The 27,145-nt window shown below is 37.2% G+C and overlaps 1 protein-coding gene across 2 annotated transcripts in view; it reads right to left on the bottom strand.

Annotated features, from left to right (window-relative positions):
- UBTD2 (ubiquitin domain containing 2) overlaps positions 1–27,145 on the bottom strand; it is a 62,666-nt gene that overhangs the window by 13,892 nt on the left and 21,629 nt on the right. For both annotated transcript variants that reach the window (XM_042946695.1, XM_042946705.1), the window contains exon 2: positions 8,085–8,321. In XM_042946695.1, coding sequence (XP_042802629.1) covers positions 8,085–8,321 — 237 coding nt within the window. The remainder of the gene's footprint in view (positions 1–8,084; positions 8,322–27,145) is intronic.

Here is a 27,145-nt window from a genome sequence, read left to right as displayed (position 1 = left end):
TTTTTATGATTTTTAGGTAATGCCAAAATAGCAATCAGTTAGAAAAAGGAGATATTCTTTAAGAAATTTAGGACCATAAGTAAAAAGTGTTGTGTAAATCATGAAAAATAAAGCTCTGGGGTGCCTGGGTGGCTCAGTCAGTTCAGCATCCAACTTCGGCTCAGGTAATGATTTCGTGGCTCGTGGGTTTGAGTCCCGCGTTAGGTTCTGTGCTGACACCTCAGAGCGTGGAGCCTGCTTGGGATTCTAGGTCTCCTCTCTCTGCCTCTCCTCACTCGTGCTCCATCTCTCTCTCTCTCTCTCAAGAATAAATACACATTAAAAAAAAAATTAAAAATAAATAAATAAAGCTCTTAAAGGATAGAAGGCTATAGAAAAGAGATGCCAGATACGAGAATCACTAGGAAGATTTTTCCACAATATACATGTCCATATCATCCTCAATCTGAGTCACAATTTGCAGAGTGAAAATATATGCATACATATAATATTCCCAGGTAGTTATGACACCAGCCGCCCTCTTAACTCTCCCTACTGCCATTTGAGAGTAATGAACTAAAGACACCACTGATATTAATAAAGGGAGATCATTAGGAAGCACGGAATTATTTTGTACTTGGACAAGGCAAAAATATAATGAATATGACCTGCAGACTGGAACTGAGACACGGACAGAATCATTCAAAGAACCACTATAAGAAAATAAGGGAGGAAACATGCGGTAGAGGCAATGGGTGGTGGGATGTGTTTTGGTTGTTTCTTTCAAAAACAACACAGGAAAGAAGATAGTTATTTTATAGGAACAAAAGCCATTGAGAAATACATAATTTTTGTGCACATAACACTGACATTAAATACAATTTAAACCAAAAAGTGTATAATCCTTGCTTATTTTGTACACACAAAATCTAAAATAACAGACAAGATAGCAAGACCTATACAAATAACATTTACAAAGACATTTCCGTATAGTTTTCAAACGGTGAAGAATTTTTTATAATATTTATATTGGGAAGATAATATGAATAGGTTGAGATAATAAGATTATGGAAAGAGAAGACAGAGAGGATGAGATGAAAACAAGATAGGAGAGAGATCTGACTGAAAGAATCTTAGAAAGGAGTGTAGGGCCTAAGATCTCTTCAGATTGTCAACCTAATATCTAAGTATTGTTCAAAACTCTTATGGTAATACTAACAGATGTAGATGAAAGGGATAGGGATGGCCCAGATATGGGATGATACTAAACTATGTCCTCAATGTTTAGGTGTCTAATAAACCTGTAGCTATTGAGTTAACACAACCTCCAAATTCGATTAGGCATATGCCCATGGGCAATCTCCTAAAAGCCAGAAAAAGACGTTATCAGTAGATAATATATCCAGAAAAATGAACAAACTCTATAATTAAAGATTTGTATATAATTAATACAACAAATTTACTTGTTAATGTCAGAGTTCAAGAAATACAACCATTACCTTCCTAAAGAAGGAAGAAAGGTGGTCACAGATACACAACCTAACCTTACACCTTAAGAGCTGGAAAAAGAACAGCAAATAAAACCCCAAACCAACAGAACACAGGAAACAATAAAGATCAGAGCAGAAATCAATGCCATCGAAACCAAAAAAACAACAGAACAGATCAACGAAACCAGAAGCTGGTTCTTTGAAAGAATTAACAAAATTGATAAACCCCTAGCCAGTTTCATCAAAAAGAAAAAGGAAAGGACCCCAAACAGTAGAACAAATCAACGAAACCAGAAGCTGGTTCTTTGAAAGAATTAACAAAATTGATAAACCCTAGCCAGTTTGATCAAAAAGAAAAAGGAAAGGACCCAAATAAATAAAATCAAGAATGAAAGAGGACAGATCACAACCAACACAACAGAAATACAAACAATAATAAGAGAATATTATGAGCAATTATATGCCAATAAAATGGGCAATCTGGAAGAAATGGACAAATTCCTAGTAACATATAAACTACCAAAACTGAAACAGGAAGAAATAGAAAATTTGAACAGACCCATAACTGGTAAAGAAATCGAATTAGTAATCAAAAATCTCCCAAAAAACAAGAGTTCAGGGCCAGATGGCTTTCCAGGGGAATTCTACCAAACATTTAAGGAAGAGTTAACACCTATTCTCTTGAAGCTGTTTCAAGAAATAGAAATGGAAGGAAGATTTCCAAACTCTTTCTATGAAGCCAGCATTACCTTGATTCCAAAACCAGACAAAGACCCCACTAAAAAGGAGAACTATAGAACAATTTCCCTAATGAACACGGGCACAAAAATCCTCAACAAGATACTAGCCAATCGGATCCAAAAATACATTAAAAAAATTATTTACCACTACCAAATGGGATTTATATGTGGGACGCAGGGCTGGTTCAATCTGGAAAACAATCAATGTGATTCATAACATCAATAAAAGAAAGGACAAGAGCCACATGATCCTCTCAATACATGCAGAGAAAGCATTTGACAAAATATAGCATCCTTTCTTAATAAAAACCCTCAAGAAAGTAGGGACAGTAGGATCATACCTCGAGATCATAAAGACCATATATGAAAGACCCACCACTACTATCATTCTCAATGGGGAAAAACTGAGAGCTTTCCCCCTAAGGTCAGGAATAAGACAGGGATGCCCACTCTCGTCACTGTTATTTAACACAGTACTGGAAGTCTTAGCCTCAGCAATCAGACAACACAAAGAAATAAAAGACATCCAAATCGGCCAGGAGGAGGTCAAACTTTCACTCTTCGCAGATGACATGATACTCTATGTGAAAACCCAAAAGATTCTACCAAAAAACTGCTAGAACTGATCCATGAATTCAGCCAAGTTGCAGGATATAAAATCAATGCACAGAAACCGGTTGCATTCCTATATACCAATAATGAAGCAATAGAAAGAGAAACAAAGGAATTGATCCCATTTACAATTGCACCCAAACCATAAAATACCTAGGAATAAATCTAACCAAAGAGGTGAAAAATCTATACACTGAAAACTATAGAAAGCTTATGAAAGAAATTGAAGAAGACACAAAAAAATGGAAAAGTATTATTTCATGCTCCTGGATAGGAAGAACAAATGTTGTTAAAATGTCAATACTACCCAAAGCAATCTACATATTCAATGCAATACCTATATCAAAATAACACCAGCATTCTTCACAGAGCTAGAACAAACAATCCTAAAATTTGTATGGAACCTGAAAAGACCCTGAATAGCCAAAGCAATCTTGAAAAAGAAAACCAAAGCAGGAGGCATCACAATCCTGGACTTCAAGCTGTATTACAAAGCTGTAATCATCAAGACAGTATGGTACTGGTACAAAAACAGACACTCACATCAATGGAACAGAATAGAGAACCCAGAAACCCACAAACGTATGGCCAACTTATCTTTGATAAAGCAGGAAAGAATATCCAATGGAATAAAGACAGTCTCTTCAGCAAATGGTGCTGGGAAAACTGGACAGCAACATGCAGACGAATGAACCTAGACCACTTTATGACACCATACACAAAAATAAACTCAAATGGATGAAAGACCTAAACTTAAGACAGGAAGCCATCAAAAGCCTAGAGGAGAAAGCAGGCAAAACCTCTTTGTCTTGGCTGTAGTAACTTCTTACTCAACACGTCTCCAGAGGCAAGAGAAACCAAAGCAAAAATGAACTACTGGGACCTCATCAAAATAAAAAGCGAAGGAAACAATCAGCAAAGCTAAAAGGCAACCGAAGGAATGGGACAAGATATTTGCAAACGACATATCAGATAAAGGGTTAGTATCCAAAATCTCTAGAGAACTTACCAAACTCAACACTCAAAAAACAAATAACCCAGTGAAGAAATGGGCAAAACACATGAATAGACATTTCTCCAAAGACATCCAGATGGTCAACTGGCACATGAAAAAATGCTCAACATCACTCATCATCCGGGAAATACAAATTAAAACCACACTGAGATACCACCTCATACCTGTCAGAATGGCTAACATTAACAACTCAGTCAACAATAGATGGTTTTAGGATGCGGAGAAAGAGGATCTCTTTTGCACTGCTGGTAGGAATGCAAACTGGTGCGGCCGCTCTGAAAAACAGTATGGAGGTTCCTCAAAAAATTAAAACGTAGAACTATCCTATGACCCAGCAATTGCACTACGAAATATTTCTCCAAGGGATACAGGTATGCCATTTTGAAGGGACACATACACCCCAATGTTTATAGCAGCACTATCAACAATAGCCAAAGTATGGAAAGATCCCAAATATCCATTGATGGATGAATGGATAAAGACGTGGTATATACATACAATGGAGTATTACTCAGGAATCATAATGAAATCTTGCCATTTGCAACTACGTGGATAGAACTAGAGGGTATTATGCTAAGCGAGATTAGTCAGAGAAAGACAAATATCTGACTTCACTCATATGAAGACTTTACGATACAAAACAGATGAACTTAAGGGAAGGGAAGCAAATATAATATAAAAATGGGGAGGGGGACAAAACATAAGAAACTCTTAAATATAGAGAACAGAGAGTTGCTGGAGGGGTTGTTGGAGGGAGAATGGGCTAAATGGGTAAGGGGCTTAACGAATGAATCTACTCCTGAAATCATTGTTGCACCATGTGCTAACTTGGTTATAAATTATAAAAAATAAATTAATTTAAAAAATTAAAAAAAAAAAAGAAGTACAACCATTAGCACTACTATTTATCAAGTGTTTTCTGGACTATGGTAAGTAATTTATATGTGTTATCACATTTAATCAACACAACCACCCTATGAGGTAGGTAGTTATAATCCATATTTTACAAATGAGAACACTTAAATTTCAGCAACACCACTGAGTACTTCTAGGTAAAATCATGTAGCTAAATAGCTAAGTTATAAACTAATGGTGAGTTAGAGCACACGACAGAACACAATTCAAAAGTCCACCCAAGAAACACTGTTAAGTTTCAGATATGAACAAGGAAATTCAGTCAAGGGTACCAATGACAGTAATACCCAGAAAGTTATTTTAGACATTTGAACAAGGAAAGATCAAACATCAGTTTGATTCCTTCATACTAAAGCAGAGAATAAGCAAAGAGATCTGAGCCCATATCCAATAAAATAATGCATAGACCCTTGCCTTACATAAAACAGAGCTACTTTGTCTCCATGAACCTGTAAACAGGCCATAATTTATAGAACACAATCAGGTATTCCTATAGATAACTATGATAAGTACAAAGTAAGGGAAGTCAAAGTTCTAAGGTTCTGGGTCTCAGGCTTATTCTACATTAAGGCAATCACACATAAACAATTATTCTTTCCCACCCCCAATCCCCTACTCCCAACTTGCAAACCTATGCAAACAATAAATAAATACTGCTCTAAAAATATAGGCTATAAGTATTAAAAACAGAAGGAATGTAATTAATTATACATATATAATTTATATATTACATATATATGTATATATGTTACAAAACATATGTATATTACATATATAATTTATAATTAAAGTAATTATAAAGGAAGACTCTTTCCTTTATATAAAGCTAGCTTTTTTTTTTTTTTTTTTTTTTTTTTTTTTTAAGTAGGCTTCAGAGCCCAGCACAGAGCCCAACACAGGACTTCAACTCACAAACTGTACATTAAGACCTGAGCTGAGTTCAAGAGTCAGATGCTTACCCAACTGAGCCACCCAGGTGCCCATAAAGTTAGTATCTGAAGATACAGAACTGAAAGAGGTAACAGAGCAAGATGATGTCCACCACCCCAATTATTATAAGAAGTAAAGAATTTAGAGGGTATTCATGAAAATCAGGACTAAAGAGTCATACTGAAATGACATTCAGTTAAACATTTTTTAAATGTAGGAAGGATAATTTTTCCATCTGTGCAGAAAAAGTGATCTATATATAGTAGGTGCTCAATAAATGTTATTAACACAAGCCTATGCTAATAAGCTTTCATAATGTAGAACAGGACACCTATAGAATATGTATTTAGAATTTCTTTTTAGGGGCGCCTGGGTGGCGCAGTCGGTTGGGTGTCCGACTTCAGCCAGGTCACGATCTCGCAGTCCGTGAGTTCGAGCCCCGCGTCAGGCTCTGGGCTGATGGCTCGGAGCCTGGAGCCTGTTTCCGATTCTGTGTCTCCCTCTCTCTCTGCCCCTCCCCCGTTCATGCTCTGTCTCTCTCTGTCCCAAAAATAAAAATAAAAAATGTTGAAAAAAAAAAAATTAAAATTTCTTTTTAAATTTATTAAAAAAATTTTTTTTTAATGTTTATTTTTTAGAGAGACAGAGTGTGAGCAGCAGTGGGGCAGAGAGAGAGGGAGACACAGAATCTGAAGTAGGCTCTAGGCTCTGAGCTGCCAGCACAGAGCCTGATGTGGGGCTTGAACTCACAAACCATGAGATCATGACCTGAGCTGAAGTTGGATGCTTAACCTACCAAGCCACCCAGGCACCCCTAAATTTATTATTTTTGAGAGAGAGAGAGAGAGAGAGAGAGAGAGAGAGAGAGAAAGAGAATGCACACATGAGTGGGGAAGGGGTAGAGAGAGAGGCGGGGGGCGGGGATAGAGGATCCGAAGCAGGCTCTATGGTGACAGCAGAGAGCCCAATGTGGGGCTCGAACTCACAAACCGGGAGATCATGACCTGGGCCGAAGTCGGACACTTAACAGACTGAGGCATCCAGGTGCCCCTGGAATATGTATTTTTAAAAGTTTCTTGGAAGCACAGTTAGTTCAGAAAATTAACAGAGATTTGGAAAACTGGGAAGGATACTATCTTTATTAAAATATCTTTATTTGAAAAGGAGTCAAAGGACATAAAGCAGATGATTAAACAGTGAAAAGCAGTGTTCTGAAAATGTAGACAAAAAGGGAGATATTGAAAAAGAAACAATGAAGATGTAAATGAACAGAAAAGGATACAGAAGAACGCAGGTGATTATATACAGGACTAACGTGGAAAAATATTAATTTGAAAAACTAAAGAGAAAAATTTTATAAATACAGTATAAAATTAACACTTAAAGCTCAGCATACCATGAAAAATTTTGAAGTGTTTCTAATCAAAGAGACCAAGCAAGAGGATGTGCATGGGTCCAGCAGATATGTGTTCCTGGAAATACTCAAAGCTAATGGTGGTCCCTAGAGTCACATTCCTAAGCAAAAGAAAAAGGTTCTTCATAATGCTCAGGCCTGCAACCATAGAAAACTGTCCTTCAAAACATGTGACTTCTATGTTTAGTTTTTTTCATTTTGCTAAAAATAGGCTTGATGAGAAAGCATAAAGACTAAAGAAGCATCCACTGAGTCTCTAAGGCTTCTGAGATCTAAATGTGAGACTACTTCTCTAGTGCTCCTAGGAAAGGAATAAAGTAGAAGCTCTAAAAGATTGGGGTAGGGGGTGGAGGGTCCTTGATGAAGAACAAGGAAGTTTCTGAGGACGTAAGTTAGAAAATACAGGTTATTAAGCATTCTCTTTCATGAGATTAAAAATCTCATGATTTTTTATCTCATTAAATCTTTTTTTCATTTTTATTTATTTGCAAGAGAAAGCACACAAGTGGGGGAGTGGGGCAAAGGGAGAGAGGGAGAGAGAATCCCAAGCAGGCTCCGTGCTCAGTGCAGAGCCCCATGCAGGGCTTGATCCCGCAACCCCGGGACCATGACCTGAGCCAAAATAGAGTTGGATGCTCAACCAACTAAGCCACCCAGGCATACCCAAGATATTTAGATATTAAAAAATACATATATTGGGGCACCTAGCTGGCTCAGTCAGTGGACCATGTGACTCTTGATGTCAGGGTCATGGGTTCAAGGCCTTACGTTGGGCACAGCTTACTTAAAAAAAAAAATACACATACACACACACACAAAGTAAATCCACAAAGAAGCAAAGACAAATGTTCCTCTTTGATGGGGGGGGGGGGGTGTGCAGGGAGGAGAATCATGCACAGCAAGTAAAATGAACACTTCCCATTTGGTTTCTTGTTATTAGAAAGGAGCTGATTATGTTCCCCTTTGTCCCCGAGGACCACCAAACCTACCATGTGGTAATGTTATGTTTGCACCATCAATGATTGCTTGTGCCAGTTCATGATCATTGCTCTCAAAAGCATGTGCTGCAGCCTTCAAGGCATCCCAAATCTCTTTACGGCCTTCAAAAGCTGGTGCAGTATCCCAAAATTCATCCCTCTTGCTGCGCAGTTGTCCATCTGTCATGGGATAATCACTTTTCCATTTGGGTTTCTCCTTTTTCAAAGGCTGGTTACGACCTAAAGCGACTGAGAAGAAAAATAAAAAGCTGATATGAAAACCAAAATTTATAAACAATGTATTAAAAGTGATCTGGTCAGTCCTCTTTGATTCACTCATCAAAATTATAGCTACAAGTTTGCCTACTAGTCATTCTTTTTTTTTTTAGTTTATTCATTTATTTTGAGAAAAACAGAGCGTGAATGGGGACGGGCAGAGAGTGAGAGAATCTCAAGCAGGTTCTGAGCAGTCAGGGCAGAGCCTGACACGGACTGAACTCCTGAAACCATGAGATCAAGACCTGAGCTGCTATCAATAACCAAATGAGCCACCCAGGTGCCCCGCCTACTAGTTAATTCTTGCATTCTGAAGTCTCCCTATTTAAAATTTTTTTAATGTTTTTTATTTATTTTTGAGAGACAGAGACAGGCGGAGCATGAGTGGGGGAGGGGCAGAGAGCAAACAGGAGACACAGGAGACACGGAATCCGAAGCAGGCTCTAGGCTCTGAGCTGTCAGCATACAGCCCGACACAGGGCTCAAACTCGTGAACCGCAACAACACGACCTGAGCCGAAGTTGGATGCCTAACCGACTGAGCCACCCAGGGGCCCCTGAAATTTCCCTATTTTAGAACTACAAGAGCAAATGAGGACATTAGAAGGTTCTATCCAAAATGTCCATTGACAAGTTAGTAATTCTTTTCAACTCAGTTATGCCTTCTCCCCAGGATGACTTTAAAAATTACCCAGAAAAATAGCAATAAGGGTTTCATCAAACAATAACGGCAGTATTTTAAAAAGTCAAAGGATGACATAAAGAGAGGTAAGATATTAGGAAAAATGAAGTAGCAACATTAGTTGGACTCTCAGGACTCTGGACATATGAAGCCAGAAAGTAGGAACTGAGAAATCCCCAAGAAGGGAAAGACTGCTTTGTGGTGTCCAAAGAACAGTCAAACCACCAGCTCCATATGAAGAAACCTAATCATAGGAGCATCCCCTGCACTTCAGTCAAGAAAGTGTAAATACTTTTCTCTGAAACCTATACAGGAGCTATTTTGAAAATAGTGAGGGAGAAGGTCAGAAATCAGGGCTTCACTCTTTGGAGAAAATAGGACTGAACAGGTGATCCTTGATAATGAACCAAGGGAGAAACTCCTGACTACAAGGAGCAGAAAAAAGAGGGCAAGAGTCCACTCCTCTGTTGCTGTAAAAGGCATCATAGCTCCTTAGAGAACGTCACATAGTAGTAGAGCTAGAACAAGTGTGATGTAAGTTTTTTGCACCCAGACACTTACCTGGCCTAGGATCACTGATCTCACACTGACCTACAGAGCCTTTCTTAATCTTATACGGAGCCATAGGTAAGAAATAGTTTGACAGATGGAAAAATAAGTAAAAAGAAAACTGAAGCTTGATGGAGTCTTGGGTAAGAGTGGGTGGAAAGTAAATGACACAGTGGTGGGAAGGAGAGGGTGTACATCAAAATTCAATGTTCTATATTTAAGAGCAGAAAGAATACTAATTTAAAATAAATTATTCTCAAAATGGTTCTAAAGAGGCCATGAAATTAACCACTCCCTTACTGGCCCAGAGCCAAATAAATTTGAGCTATTCATAACTCCAGTCCCTGGGCAATCTCTATACCCTATACCAAACTATCTTCCTGATGACAGAACTAATACTGCCAAATGTGTCTGGTTTGACACTTGGATTAAACCATGCTCTCTCCCTCCAAACTGGCCATTTTGTTTCAAGGCAGCAAACATGAGATCTCATCTTCTACCTTCAGAACAGCACATCATGTCACTGCCAGCTGTTTTCTCTTAAAACATTCAGTGTTTTGACTCCTTGTACTTTTTGGCTCTGTAACTTATCCTAGTAAAATGCCAACCAGTTGAGTTCTAAAAGGGTATGAACAGCAGAGTAGGAAAACTGTCTATTTAGTAGCAAAGCTAGAAACAGAATCCAAGTCTCTTCATTTAACAGGTATTTACTGAACGTCCACTAAGGGTAACACTATAGGTGTGTGTATCTGGTTTAATTCAAATGTGAGAAACACAATCTATACTAAAGATTTTCCCTTGCATCTTCCAAATAATAAATGTATACAGAGCATTATTCTCTAAAAGGTGTTCACAATATGTCATATAATCGCAATCTACTGGTTCTACCAAAAGGTAAAATGAAAGGCAAAATTTATTTTCTGCTATATTAGCCTTTAAAGTCAGAAATAACTTAGGGACAACACTCAGTATTAGTTTACTGAACAGACAGTAGAGGGCAGGATACAATAGGTAAATACCGCCCCCCCCCCCCTTTTTTTTAAAGTAGTCTTCATGCCCAGCATGGAGCCCAAAGTAGGGCTTGAACTCAGGACCCTGAGATCAAGACCTGAGCTGAGATCAAGAGTCAGATGCTTGGGCACCTGGGTGGCTGAGTCAGTTAAGTGTCCAACTCTTTATTTCAGCTGGGCTCTGATTGTGATCTCATGGTTCATGAGTTCAAGCCTCATATTGGACTCTGTGCTGAGAGCATGGAGCCTGTTTGGGTTCCTCTCTCTGTCCCTCCCTGCTCATGTGCTCTCTCTCTCAAAATAAATAAATAAAACCTAACAACAACAACAAAAAGAGAAACTCAGTGGTTGAGCCACCCAGGCACCCTGGTAAATGCTTATTTGAATAGGTATCTATTCAACATTCAAATTAGTATCTATTATTCAAAGTTATCTATTCAATAATCAAATAAGATACCCATTTGAATAAAGTTTTGAGTCTTCCTGAGTAGTTCCAGAGAACTGTCTAGCCTCACATATATTAAACATATCAGAGAGATAACTAGTTGTAATTCTGTCATTGTGAGAGAATTGCAAAGCAAAGGCAGAAACAACAAAACCTGAACAATCTCAGTACCTACACCCAAGAAACCTAAAGAGGCCCTCAGAGGGACCAAAAAGAAAAACAATAAAGGTAGAAAATACTTTGGAAAAAGTAAAAGCCCCTTCCTTACAAATATGAGGTAGATTTTACCTCCCTCCACATAGAGAAGTTTTAAGAACTCCCATAAAAAAAAAAAAAAAAAAGTGATGCATTATGCTTCTTAAGGATAATCATTCCAAATCCATTTCAAATCTATATGCTGTAAAGTTCCAAAGTAATTGCTTTATGTAAAAGCAAGGAAGACAAAATAAATGTTTGTGATATCAAGTAAGCCTCCTTTTCTCTGTCTAGGTCTCTGTTTTTCTCCGTATCACAAACATATGTAATAAAGAATGTCTTTCTATTAAATGTCCATTATTAAAATACTTAAGCCTTTACAACATATTATTTTAGTGAAACCATTGAGCAGTGATTTTTCACTAGAAAATATGAGGTTAAAAGCTTCATCATTTTAAACTAAATGCAGTTTGTTGCCTAACTTACCTTTGTTAAATAAACTGGAGAAAAAATGGATATTTAGCAATTAATATTTAGCATAATTTAGCATTTAAACTATGCTCTTATGAAAACATGAAAATATTTAGGGTTTTATGAGGATTTTAATATCTGTAAAGCACTAATAAAAATCATTAGTATATAATAAACTACAAATAAGTGTTTGCTAAGTAAAAATAAATTTGGGACCGCTATATAAAATAAAAAACCTTAAGACATTTTTGCAAAAATACACAGGCTAAGTCTTTTTTCTTTTCATACCTTCTGAATAGAACCTGACATTCTGAGAATTTGACATCAAGTACCCCCCTTAATTTTGAAAAGAAATGTTCTATGACTGTCATGCTCTTCCTATGTGTTCATCGGAGTATTTTTTTAGGAATTGGTCATCAAATGTGCTATGATTTTAGCCAATACTATAAACCTTTATTTCTGAAAATACCTGAACACAGAAATGAGTCTCACAGCTAAGAAGCTATGTTTTTTTTTTTTGAACCAAGTCAACCATTTTCAATTATGAAGGAAAAGATGTAAACTATGTATACTTAATTAGATTACATCTTATGCTCTGAAACTTTCAGATTTACCTGTTTCACACATCAATGTGACTCCTGATACCGAGAGAGATGCTCATTATCATTCATGTATCTGCGACTAAGTACAGTATTATGCTCTAACAATGAATTTAAAGACAGGACACAGTTCTTATTCCCTAAATTTCTGATTTAAATTGCAGGCAATCAACCACACTAAGTTTATTCCATGGTTTAACATACAACAAAAGATTAATGAGGAAATTTGATTTTATTATTTCAGAAAATACACTTCTTTCCCCCATCAATCCACAGTTACTTTTAAAAACTTTGCCAAAAACTCACCTTCTGAGAAACCTCTTTAAAAAAATTTTTTTTTTAATGTTTATTTTGAGAGAGATAGAGATAGAGAGAGAGAGAGAGAGAGAGAGAGAGGCAGGCAGGCAGGGAGGGAGAGAGAGAGAGAGAGGGAGGGAGGGAGAGAGACACATAATCCAAAGCAGGCTCCAGGCTCTGAGCTGTCAGCACAGAGCCCGAACCAGGGCTCAAACCCATGAACAGTGAGATCGTGACCTGAGCAGAAATCAGACGCCCGGGGGAAGCCTCTTAATCACACTCATCTACTTATCTTATCTTTCCTTGTAACTATCCAACACTTCTTCCCACTCTGACAAACAGATCTAACATGCAGAAAACCCAAGAAAGGTCTGCTTCTCAGATCCAAATAGCAACATAATCTTAAATGTTTAGTTTTACACAATTGAATGAATTTTGCACAAAATTCACTTTGACATTTTGATAAAAAACAATGATCTCCAAAATGAAGTATGTTGATAGTTATTTTCCTGCTTTTGGTTGCTCTCTTTTGGTTTCCTCCCTCTTGGTTTCCTGATTTAATACTGAGACTCTTCAAATGAATAAAGGAGAAGCCATAATGTATAAGGTAAACATCAAGATATGATTCAAGTAATAATAGCTTTAACAGACTGAAAACTAGAGCATCAGTTTTGCTAACACAACAGCCTAAGGGAAAAGACTGAATATTTAAAGAGATCACCATCAAAGGACAAAATGTTGTTTAACAGAATTCTAAAAACTTGAAAGCAGCAAGGAATAGGATTGGGATAATGTTCCTATATTTAGATTGAGTCTGAAGATCATGAAAACTAAAGGGAAATTTTTGTTACTCCCAAGAGTTAAGAATAGATCCTACAGAACTCTTCCACAACAGATGGTGCTAGCCTAAAAGGATACTCGTATTTTATTCTCATGTAAATTTAGAACACACTACACAAACACACACACACACACACACACACAACATACATTCCCTTTACCTAAAGCAACTGTAAAAATAAAAATAGGGATATGGGGATTAAAATGCTTAAACTAAGAGCATCAACATGGCCAACTGTCAAAACCATACCCATAAGTTCTCTAATATCTGAGAATCTAGATGTGGAAGAGACCTTAGATGGTACCAGCCAACCTTACTATTTGACAGGAAGGGAAATAAGACCTAAGGAGGTTAAACAACTTGCTAAAGATCAAAAAGAGCCAGAACTAGAACCCAGATGACTAGATTCAAAGTCCAGAGCTCTTTCCATTATAGCACTCCATGTCTCGCTTGGGCTGAGAAATGTATTTTCTTTTACATACCAAATCAATTACAAGCTTCATTTAAAATAAAGCATGTGTTGAGTCGTTTTTCTAGTGATCCATCTTTCACAGACTTATTTTAGGACCAATGGAATATCTCTGGAGAAAGAAAAAGTTAACTGAGCAGTACCAAATCCCCAACCTAATTCATTTCTTTGGAGATAACACGCTCACCAAAGAGGAATTCTATAATAAAGGAGAAGCTAATGCAGTTTTCTGGTCTGTCAGCTTCAACTTATAAGTACTCAGCGTCTATAGCTGATTAGGCACTAAAGATCACATGTATACGTACTTATCTACGTAAGTTAAATATACCATTTTTAATGCTATTTTATAAAAAATAGAAACAAGAACTTTGACCATGCTTCCATCCTACAGTTTATAAAAATTAAGCAGTTAATTTTATAGATACAATATAAGATATAATTTTAAAGACATACATATAATTTCTAATGTTGTCTGAGCTAGCTTTATTGATGGGGAGGGGGGGAAAGTAAATATAATGACTTCCTGGCCTGTTTTTCAGAGTATAAATCCACTTACCAATGGCCTGAGCATACAAACAGGCAAAAGGAATGCCAACTTAGAACAAAGTATGCCAAAGGACTTTTCTTAATGGGCGAGTCAATAAAAATGTTACAAAAGCATACATTAAATCCCACGAACGTACACGGAAAGCCCCAATTTTATTTGGAAGGCTAAAATTACATAAAATTGGAACCAAGAAAATGGTCACTTAACAGAAGCCCACTGTACCTTCTAAAGTAATAAGTGCAATTTTCAGAGGATTCTACTGGGTAGGGGGGAATGGCTTTATCTAGAATTACAGTCTTTGGAATCCAGGGACTTTTACTTCTATTAATTTATGGGTAATCCAAGGGAGGGGAAGCACACATAAGTCAAGGATGCCCATCATCTCCACAACTATTTAACATTGTTTTGAAAGTGTTAGCGCAATCAGAACAAAGCAATCAAAAGCATAATAACCAGAAGGGAAGAAGTAAAACCATCTCTAATTGCAGTATGATTGGAAAATACAAGAAAATCAGTGCTAAAATTAAATAAGAAAAATCAATATGATAATGGGATATAAAATATAAGCCTTATATACATAAAATACCCAGCTAGAAGAGATAATGGAAGAAATGGTCCCATTTATAACAGTAATAGAAAAGACAAAATATTTTGAATGCAACACCTGCTATCGGGATGCATTTTTTAAACTCCTGAAAGACCCCTAAGTAGACTAGACTTGAACAAAATGAAGACATCTCTTATACTTGGATGTTAACATTATAAAGACGTCAATTCTTCCCAAGTTATCTACATTTAACACGTTTCCAATGAAAATAATTAAAAAAAAAAAAAAAAAAACTTCCTGAAGCTAGATGAGCGGATTTTTTTTTTAAGTTTATTTATTTTGAGAGAGAGAGAGAAAGAGAGGGGCAGAGAGAGAAGGGAAGAGAGAATCCCAAGCAGGCTCCATGCTCAGTGCAGAGCCCAACATGGGGCTCCATCCCATGACCACAGGATCATGACCTGCAGAAATCAATAGTTGGATGCTCAACCAACTGAGCCACCCAGGTGCCCCAAAGTTGTGACAATTCTTTCAAATGATTCAGCTGTTAAAAGGGGGAGTGTGTGTGACTGTATAAACACATACACATATAAACACAAAAGAGAAAAATGTAAATACAGCAAAATGTTAACTACTAAATTTACATGGGAAGTACACAAATATTCATCGTACTATTTTTTCATGCTTGAATATTTTCACAATAAGACCTTTTTGGTAAAAACCCAAACGGTGAGAAGCAGTTAAGACCTGAATTCAATATTTAAGGTACTTCAGTTCTGATCAGTTCTTGATACTCAATGTTATGTTTACATAACTGTTTAAGTTCCCCATGTTTGATTATAATAAAGGATCAGAGAACTCCAAGTTTATACTACACCAAGCACATAATTCAGAAGCTAAATCTGTGCTACTCAAACTTCCAGTTTCAGAGTTTTATATGTGTATGGCTTTTTGGCATATGCCTAATCCACTCATATATTCCCATGTCCAGGTTCCTGTGCCTATCCTTGAGAAAGAAAATAATAAAAAGCAGAAACCAAAGAAATTGAAAACAGAAAAAAAGAGAAAAATCATGAAGACAAAAGCTGACTTAAAAAAAAAATCAATAAATTGATAAACCTCTAGCCAGAATGACCAAGGGGGGGGGGGGGGTGGTGACAAAAATTACAACATAAGAATGAAAGAGGTGGTATCGTTAGAGATCCAGCAGATATTTAAGGGATAATGAAGATGTATTTACTCAGGAAAAAAGGGATAACCTGACTAGCTCCATATGTACTAAAGATATTTTGTCTTTAAAAACTTCCTGACAAAGGAAACTCCAGGCCCAGATGGGATTACTGAATTCTACCAACACAAAGAAGAAATAATATGGAGCTCCTGGTGGCTCAGTCAGTTAAGCCTCTGATTTTGGCTCAGGTCATGATCTCATGTTTGTGGGTTTGGCCCCACATCGGGCTTTGCGCTGTCAGCATGGAACCTGCTTTGGATTCTCTATCTCCCTCTCTCTCTCTGTACCTCCCCTGCTCATGCTCTCTCTCTCTCAAAAATTAAACATTAAAAAAATAATAATAAAATAAAAAAAGAAATGATACTAATTACTCACACTTTCATAAAACAAAAGAGAAAGGAATACTCCCTAATTCAATTTATGGGGCCACAATTGCAAAAAATAAAATATAAAAATACTATAAACAAGTATTCCTCATAAACACAGATGCAAAGCTGAAATAAAGACCTTATCAGCCATATAAAGACTGAAAGATCTTGGGGTGCCTGGGTGGCTCAGTCAGTTAAGTGTCCGACTTTGGCTCAGGTCATGATCTCTCGGTTTGAGGGTTCGAGTCCCATGTCAGGCTCTGTGTTGACAGCTCAGAGCCTGGAGCTTGCTTCAGATTCTGTGTCTCCCCCTCTCTCTGCCCCTCTCCTGCTCACACTCTCTTTCTCAAATATAAACAAACATTAAAAAAAAAAAAAGACTAAAAGAATTTATCACCTACATACCTGCACCCAAATATTACAAAGTACTTTGGGCAGAAAGAAAATGGTAACAGATGGAAACCTAAATCCACACAAAGGAATGGGAACCATTACAAATGGTTAACTACATGGACAAATATAAAAGACATTTTAAGTTATTATTCAAACCTCCTTACAAAATAATTGAGTGATGGGGTGCCAGGGTGGCTCAGAAGGTTGAGTGTCCCAACTCTTGATTTCAGCTCAAGTTATTATCTCAAAGTTTGTGGGATCAAGCCCAGTGTCAGTGGGGAGACTACTTGGGATCCTCTCTCTCCCTCTCTCTGCTCTTCCTCTGCTCATGCTCTCTCTCAAAATAAATACATAAGCTTAAAAAAAAATTGAGTGCTATCACCAGAAAAGATAGAGTAAGAACTTTTTTTTTTTTTTTTAATATTTATTTTGTGTGTGTGCGAGAGTGAGAGAGACAGACAGACAGACAGAATCCAAAGCAAGGCTCCAGGCTCTGAGTTGTCAGCACAGAGCCCAACACAGGGCTCCAAACCCACAGACTGTGAGATTATGATCTGAGCCAAAGTTGGACACTTAACCAACTGAGCCACCCAGGTGCCCCAAGGACTTCTGAAAATCTTCTCTATAAATGCAATGAGAACATTGGCAAAAATTGTCAAAATAAACTTCAGAAATTTGGAAATTAACCAAAGACCTCTTACAATCCAGGGAGGATTTACTCCTTCTTATTCAAGAAAAAGTGCTGAATTTTGGTAAAAACCATGAGTATTGTGGTATTTTAACATGCCTTGACCAATTCCCCTCTCCCCAGCTCCAAGGCAGACTTGAGAACCAACAGACAGCAACCACAGTAAAAGCCACCAGCCCCACAGCCACAGGAGGGGTCGAATGGGGTTGGAGCTCTTTAAAAGCCCCAATCCCAAACAAACCAAACAAACAAACAAACAAACAAACAAACAGTCGTTTTTGGCCTATGTGGAAGTTCTCTGGGAAATATTACTCATAGGGCTTATCTTTATTTGACCTAACTTACAGCTCTCCCAGGATGAACAGCCTTTTCCTGGGGCATTTGTCAAAAACTATAAGCAGAAATTGTTTAACACTGCACCTGCAAGAGGCAGTGAAACATTTGGGGCAAGCAAGAAGGTAATCAAAGCTGGGGAATGAGATGTCCAGAAAAACTGACGTATTTCTGGGAATCTAAAAGGCTGTTCATGTATAGAACTGTGCATATTCAGGGACTGTGTACATGTTTAGGAAAGACAAGAGAATATCCTAAGGTCTTATTTCTGACTGATATTGAGGCTCTGTACAAGTAGGAAATAAAGGCTAAGGTACAGCAGTACCAATATGAGCCCCAATACGTGAGCCCCAATATGAACACAGAGCCATGTAGCAAAGAATAGGACAATTATTGATTCTGCACTTTTAAGGAAATATGTACACAACCATTAGCACACCACTAAACTAAGCAGAGACTTCAGTGGCCATACCTAACAAAGAATACAAACTTTACAGAATTAGTTCAGTAAAGTCAGTAAAAAAACAAAAAAACAGTAATAATAACAAACCCTGAGGGAGAGAGAATTTGAAATCAAGGGTTGTCATGTAGTATCTTAAATGTTCAGTTTTCAACCAAAAAAATTATGAGACATGCAAAGAATGTATGGCCCACACACAGGGGAGGGGGCAGCAGATAAAAGAAACTGTCACTGAGAAAGTCCAGACATTGGACTTACAAGACAAAGAATTTAAGCTATCTTAAATATGTTCAAAGAACTAAAGGAAACCATGTGTAAAGAACTAGAAGAATGAGAGTAAGTCTTAAAGAGAAATTATTTTTCGGAGTATAGTTGACACACAATATTACATTAGTTTCAGGTGCACAATACTGATTCAACATCTCTATTCCTTATGCTATGCTCACCACAAATGTTAGCTACATTTGTCACCACACAACACTATTACAATATCATTGACTGTATTCCCTATGCTGTGCATTTCTGTGACTTATTCATTCCATAATTGGAAGCCTGTAGCTCCCACTTGCCTTTATCCATTTTGCTTCCTCCACCCCCCAAGAGATAGAAATTATTTTTAAAATGATGAAGTTGAAAGTGCCATAACAGGGACACCTGGGTGTCTCAGTCAGTTAAACGTCCGACTGCAGCTCAGGTCATGATCTTGCAGTTCATGGGTTCAAGCCCCACATTAAGCTCTGTGCTGACAGCTCAGAGCCTGCAGCCTGCTTCAGATTCTGTGTTTCCCTTCCCTCTCTCTCTGCCCCTTTTCTGGTCATGCTCTGTCTCTCAAAAATAAATAAAAGTTGAAAGAAAGAACAAAAGGAAGGAAGGAAGGAAGGAAGGAAGGAAGGAAGGAAGGAAGGAAGGAAGAGCAATAACAATGAAAAAGTCACTGGAGAGACTTAATAACAGATTTGAGCAGGCGGAAGAATCAGTGAACATGAAGATAGGTCCTTTAAGCTGATCTACTCTGAGGAACATTTAAAAAAAAAAAACACAAAGAAAATGAGCAAAATCTCAAGAGATCCTGACAAGGGTGTAACCATCAAGATTACCAATACACATACACATAATATGAGTACTAGAAGGAGACAGAAGGGGCACCTGGGTGGCTCAGCTGTTTCAGTGTCCAACTCCTGATTTCACCTCAGGTCACAATCTTGGAGTTTGTGAGATCAAGCCTCATGTGGGGCTCTGCACTGACAGCATGGAGCCTACTTGGGATTCTCTCTCTGCCACTCTCTTGTGCTTGCACACTATCTCTCTCTCTCTCTCTCTCTCTCTCTCTCTCTCTCTCTCAAACAAACATTAAAACAAAGAAGAGGAAGAAGAACAAGAGAGAAAAAGGTACAACGAGTACTGGAAAAATAATGGCCCCAAACTTCTTATATATGATGAAATACATTGATCTATATATGCAAGAGATCTCTACCTAGACATATAATAAAAGTCAAAAGCCAAATACAGAGATCTTTTTAAAAAATATTTTATTTTTATTTAAGTAACCTCTACACCCAAGGTGGGGTCCTAACTCATGACCCTGAAATCAAGAGTCTCATGCTTTTCCCTCTGAGCCTCCCAGGTGCTCCACATGTAGTAAATATTGTTGTTTTCTTTTTTTTTTTTTTTTTAATGTTTTTATTTATTTTTGAGACAGAGAGAGACAGAGCATGAGCAGGGGAGGGGCAAAGAGAGAGGGAGAGACAGGATCCAAAGCAGGCTCCAGGCTCTGAGCTGTCAGCACAGAGTCCGACACAGGGCTCAAACTCACAGACCACGAGATCATGACCTGAGCCAGTCAGAGGCTTAACCGACTAAGCCACCCAGGCGCCCCTGTTGTTTTCTTTTTTAAGTTTATTTATTTTCAGAGAGAGGAAGCATGAGTGGGGGAGTGGCAGAGAGAGGGGGAGAGAGAGAATCCCAAACAGGGTCTACACTGTCAGTGCAGAGCCTGATATGGGGCTCAAACTCTGGAAACGTGAGGTCATGACCTGGGCTGAAAACAAGAGTTGGATGCTTAACCAACTAAGCCACCCAGGAGCCCCCAAAGAGAAGATCTTTAAAGAACAAGAAGGAACTCTCACATATAAGACATCCTCAAAAAGTTTAACAACTGATTTCTCATCAGAAGCCACAGAGGACAGAGGGCAGTGAGATGGATATTCAAAATAATGAAAAGAAGAGTGTGTTAACCAAGAATTCTATATCCACCAAAAAGTATCTTTTGAAAATTATGGAGAAAGTAAAATATGCCCAGATAAACAAAAGCTGAGAGGTTTTGTTGCTAGCAGACTAGCTCTGCAAAAAAACCCCAAAAAACAAAAAAAAAAAACAAAAAACAACTATAGGAAGTCCTTAAGGCTGGAACAAAATGATATTCGACAGTAATGTGAATATACATTTAGAAATAAAAAAACATCAGTAAAGGTAAATTTAAATATGCAAATTTACTCCGTTCAGCATAAAACCGAGCAAATATAGATTTTTCACTTGAAATTGTTTCTTCTTATTTGATCTAAAGGACAGGTGTATAAAGCAATAATTATAAATCTGTGTTCATGAGCATACAATGTACAATAAAACCTTGATTTGCAAGCATAATTCATTCCAGAAACATGCTTATAATCCAAAGTGCTTGTATATCAAAGCAAATTTCCCCATAAGAAATAATGGAAACTCAGATGATTTGTTCCACGATGGAAAAATATTCATAAAAAAATGATTACAATACTGTAATATTATACAAAATAATAAAGAAGATACAAAATATAAAGAAAAATAAGTAAATTAACCTGCACTTACCTTTGAAAACCTTTGTGGCTGATGTGAGGGAAACAAGAGTAAGGAGAGTTATTGTGTAGGACAACTCTCACTATCACTAACAGAATCACTGCTATCACCTCAACAGAATCTTTTTCTGCATGCAGACCACTATATATACTCGCACAGATGTTGACTACAGTACAGTAGTAATAAATTCTTGTTATATACTGTATTTAATGTAACTGGCAATAATGCAGCAGAGGAAAGGGCCTATATCTGCAGACAGCCTGATCTAGAATGGAGCAAAGCATTCCTAAGCTTACTCTTGCACAGAAAAGCAAAGGACTGTCCATAGGTGCTTTGAAGTGACAAAAATTACACTAATATCAGTTGTGGGCACCTTCCAACATTCTGGAAAATCACTGATTTCTGCCAAACACCACGGCCTGAGTCCAAGCAACCAAGCATGAGAGATGATCACCCCCAATCACACACACACACACACACACACACACACACACACACACACACACACACACGGGGGGGGTGGGGAAGAACTACTGGCTCATTTGTCATCATGTGACATTTGGTGCCAGGTACTACTTGTATTGCAAGACACTGCTCGCTTATCAAGTTAAAATTTATTAGAAATGTTTGCTCATCTTGTGGAACACTTGCAGAACAAGGAAGTTGCAATTCAAGGTTTTACTATATAAAGATGTAATTTGTACGTTAACAAGAGCACAAAGGAGGGAGGGGAAGGAGCTGTGTACAAGTTTTTATGTGCTACTGAAATTAGATTGCTTTCAATTAGATTGTTATAAATTGTTAATTATAATCTCCAGAGCAACCACTAGGAAAACGATGCAAAAATATATAGCAAAAGAAATGACAAAGAAATTAAAATGATACACTAGAAAAATATCTATTTAACACTAAATAAACCATTAATAGAGGAACAGAAGAAAAAAGGAATAAAACATATAGCAACCCCCCCCCAGAAAATGGCAAATATAAATTCTATTTTACTAGTATTAACATGAAATATAAATATTAAGCATTCTAATCAAAATGTTGAAATTTACAAAAGCGCCTGGCCGGCTCAGTCACAGAGCATGCAACTCTTGAACATGGGGCCGCAGGTTCTAGCCCCTTGTTGGGCATGGAGGTTACTTAAAAAAATTTTTTTTAATCTTAAAAAAATGTTGAAATTTACAGAATTGGACCAAAAAACCATCATTCAACTATATGCTACCCACAAGATACACTTTAGAATGAAAAGCACATTTAAGTTGAAAGCAAAAAATGGAAAAAGATATACCACGCAGGGAGTCACCAAAAGAGAGCTGGCATGACTAGGTTTGTATCAGACAAAACAGACTTTAACACAAACATTTTTACTAAAGACAAAGAAGGACATTTTATAATAAACAGGTCAATTTATCAGGAAAATATAACAATTATAAACATGTATGTACTTAACAACAGAGTCCCAGAATATATTAAGGAAATAACCGACAGAATTGAAGGGATAAAGTTCTACAGTAATAGTTGGAAATTATAATACTCCATTTTCAATGACGAATAGAATAGCCAAACAGAAGACTTGAACAATATCATAAACCAAATAAACCTAACAGATTGATATATAGAACATTTCACCAACAACAGCAAAAATACATATCTGTCTTAAGTGCACATGGAAATTCTCCAGGACAGACTGATAAATTAGGCCAGAAAACCAGTCTCAATAAACTTCAGACTGAAATCATACAACATATATTCTCTGACCATAATGGAATAAAGGTGGAAACCAATAAAAAAGACAACTGGAAAAGTCACAAATATATAATATGGAAATTAAACAACACACTCATATCCAATGGATCAATTAAGAAATCACAAGGAAATGAGAAAAGACGAATGAAAACAAAAACACAAAATATAAAAATTCGTAAGATACAGCAAAAGCAATATTCACAGGGGAATTCAGAACTAGAAATGTTTACATTTAAAAAGAAGAAAGCTCTCAGTCAATAACCTAACTACACACCTTAAGGAACCATAAACCCAAAGCTAGCAGAAGCAAGGTAATAATAAAGATTAGAGCAGAGGTAAATAAAATACAGAACAGAGAAACAACAGAGAGATTCAACAAAACCAAAAACTAGTCCTTTGAAAAGACCAACAAAATTGTCAAATTTGTAGCTTGACTAAGAATAAAAAAGACACAACTAAACTAAAATCAGAAACAAAAGTACAGATATTATGGCTAAATTTACAGGAATAAGAAAAGATTATAATACTAGAATACTATGTGGTACACCAGCAAATTAAATGACTTAGATGAAATGGACAAGTTCTCAGAAATAAATTATCAAAACTGATTTAAGAAGAGAGGTTGGGAATGCCAGCTGGTGCAGCTACTCTGGAAAACAGTATGGAGATTCCTCAAAAAACTAAAAATAGAACTACCCTACAACCCAGCAATTGCACTACTAGGCATTTATCCATGGGATACAGGTGTGCTGTTTCGAAGGGACACATGCACCCCCATGTTTATAGCAGCACTATCAACAATAGCCAAATTATGGAAAGAGCCCAAATGTCCATCAATGGATGAGTGGATAAAGAAGATGTGGTATATGTATATACAATGGAGTATTACTCGGCAATCAAAAAGAATGAAATTTTGCCATTTGCAACTACGTGGATGGAACTGGAGGGTATTATGCTAAGTGAAATTAATCAGAGAAAGACAAAAATCATCTGACTTCACTCATATGAGGACTTTAAGAGACAAAACAGATGAACATAAGGGAAGGGAAACAAAAATGATATAAAAACAGGGAGGGGACAAAACAGAAGAGACTCATAAATAAGGAGAACAAACTGAGGGTTACTGGAGGGGTTGTGAGAGGGGGGTGGGATAAATGGGTAAGGGGCACTAAGCAATCTAACTCCTGAAATCATTGTTGTGCTATATGCTAACTAATTTGGATGTAAATTTTAAAAAAATAAAAAACAAATAAAATTAAAAAAAAGAATAAGTTTTTATTATGCTAGGCCATGGCTACATTTTTCTAGAGTGTCTCCTGAGGCAGAGGAAATAAAAACAAAATTAAACTATTGGGGCTACATCAAAATAAATTGCTCCTGCTCAGCGATGGAAACAATCAACAAAACTGAAAAGCAACTTACTAAATGGGAGAAGATATCTGCAAATGACATAGCTGATAAACGGTTAGTACCCAAAATATATGAAGAAATTATACAACTCAACAGCCAGAAAACAATACAGTATACAAATGGGCCCAAGTCACAAACAGACATTTCCACGAAGAAGACATTCAGATGGCCAACAGACACATGAAAAGATGCTCAACATCACTCATGATCAGGGAAATGCAAATCAAAACTACCATGTGATATCACCTTACACCTGTCAGAACGGCTAAAATCAATAAGAAAAAAACTAATGTTGGCGAGGATGTGGAGAAAAAGGAACCCTCATGCACTTCTGCTGGGAATGCAGATTGCTGCTGCCATTTTGAAAAACAGTATGGAATTTCCTCAGATAATTGAAAATAGAACTAATTTGTGATGCAGCAATTGGACTAATGGGTACTTACCCAAAGAATACAAAAGAAAAAAAAAAAAAAACTACTTCTAAAGGATATATGCACCCCTGTGGGGGATAAGCTTAGGAATCCCCTGAGTTTACACCAATGGGTTAACAAGACACAAAGAAATACAAAGTCAATATAATGCTCACACCCGAGTCTGGGTAAACCAGATTGGCACTCCAAGAATAGGGGGGTGCAAAGACACCCTGAGAATAGGGAGGCACAAAGGTGCCAGGAATAGGGAGGTGCAAAGCACCCCAACATAGGGAGGTGTTGCTGAGCCCCCAAAAACAGAGAGAGAGGCAAAGGCCTGAAATAGAAATGGCACACAGGAATAACAAGATTAGATATTCAAGGTGAAAGCACCCCATAGCAGAAAGCTGCTTCCATAGGAGATTGGGGCCAGGTTAGGTAAAATTGGTGAATTGGACTTTGGACCACTGCGCTGCAGGCAAAGCAGCCCAGAGTGGAGACAGTTAACAAAAGAAAAGGTGGCATATTAACCCTGAGGTTATTCCCCCTATCTGTCTCATCCCCTAGGCTGGCAAAGATAAACAGGTGCGGCGCCTCCTGTCTGCTGTTAACAACCATCTACCCATCTGCCTGGCGCCTGGATTTTGTTTTATATTGACCCAAACCCCAAACACTGTATATCTTTAAAATCCCCTTTTCCCCCTCACATCCACAAGTTAATGTTCCTAGTTTATCTCTTTATACACGCCTATCACATTTGCACGCCTTCTGATCTGAATAAATACGGGGCAAGGACCCTTATTTGGGGCTCTTGTCTTTTTCCTGGGGAAAAAAAAAAGAAGCAGAGAGGCACCTGGCTGGCTCAGTCAGCTGCATGTGACTCTTGATCTCGAGGGTTATGAGTTTAAGCCCCACATTAAAAATTTTTCAAAAAAAAAGAAGATGGCTCAACTGGTTAAGTGACTCTTGATTTCGGCTCAGGTCATGATTTCACAGTTCATAAGTTCGAGCACTGCATCAGGCTCTGTGCTGACAGCACAGAAGCTGCTTGGGATTCTCTCTCTCTTTCAAAACAAATAAGTAAACTTAAAAAAAAAAAAAGAAAACTTAAAAAAGTGTATCTAACTTAAACTTCAGAGGACAGAAATTTTGTTAGTAATTTTGTTTTAAAGTTTATTTTGTGAGAGAGTGAGAGAGAGGAACATGCTCCCAAGTGTGAGTGGGGGAGGGGCAGAGTGAGGGAGAGAATCCTAAACAGGGAACCGACACAGAGCTGGATCCCACAAAGGGTGAAATCATGACATGAGCCAAAATCAAGAGTTGGACGCTTACTTGGCTTAACTGATTGAGACACCCAGGCACCTCTTTTGTTAGTAATTTTACCCTTAAGCTAAAGACATAAAGAACTGTAAACAATTCCAGTTGGTAGTTTTGCTTTTCACAATAAAATGAATTAGCAATTCCAAAAGTACATATTCTAAGATTGAGTAAATAAATAAATATATTGTGGAAACTGAGAGCCAAATTTTTCACTGTAGAGAAATACAATTGTAAATATAAGCAGGGGAATGCTACATATCATTATGAACTCACTGTTTTTAATACATAAAAAGATAGAGATGTGTGTTATACACACATATGTGTCACTTATATTTAGGGATATATCTGTATCTATACCTATATATCTACATATTTATTATCTATCCTAACTCTTTTCACTGAGAGAATCTAGAAGCAATGCCACTCCAGTAGAACCAAATACACCTGGAATCTAGATCCTGGCTTCCAAATATCATTCTCCACTAAAAGGAACCAGGGATCCCTGGCTGATTACAGGGCTGTGACAGGTAAAAATACAAAATGAGCCTGAAACATCTTGTTATACCAGAAAACAAATATACTAGCAAACAATACTAGAAAACAAATAAGTGCTCAACAAATAATCAAGCCATGTCAAAGGAAAAGAGGCCAGCTTGGAAGAGCTCCCACTGGCCAATATGGTACCATTTAAGCATCAAAATAAATGACAATGGTAACAGATTATACCTCATGGAATAAAATAGAAAACCATTAGTACATTACTGTACTAATACAATAAGTAAATGAATGGAGGAGACGAGGGCTCTTTCTTACATTAAATTTAATAATTAAAAGAAGTGATGAAATTAGAAAAAAATCACCATTTGACAACCACCATAATTGTTTGAGACAAGAATTATCGATGGATGCTAAAACTAATACCTGTTTGATAAGAAACAAAATATTTACATAT

This window comes from Panthera leo, chromosome A1 (genome assembly GCF_018350215.1).
Source record: "Panthera leo isolate Ple1 chromosome A1, P.leo_Ple1_pat1.1, whole genome shotgun sequence".
In the NCBI taxonomy this organism is placed as follows: Eukaryota; Metazoa; Chordata; class Mammalia; order Carnivora; family Felidae; genus Panthera; species Panthera leo.
Note: the sequence above shows the minus strand (reverse complement) of the source record. Positions and strands in the feature narration are given on the sequence as shown.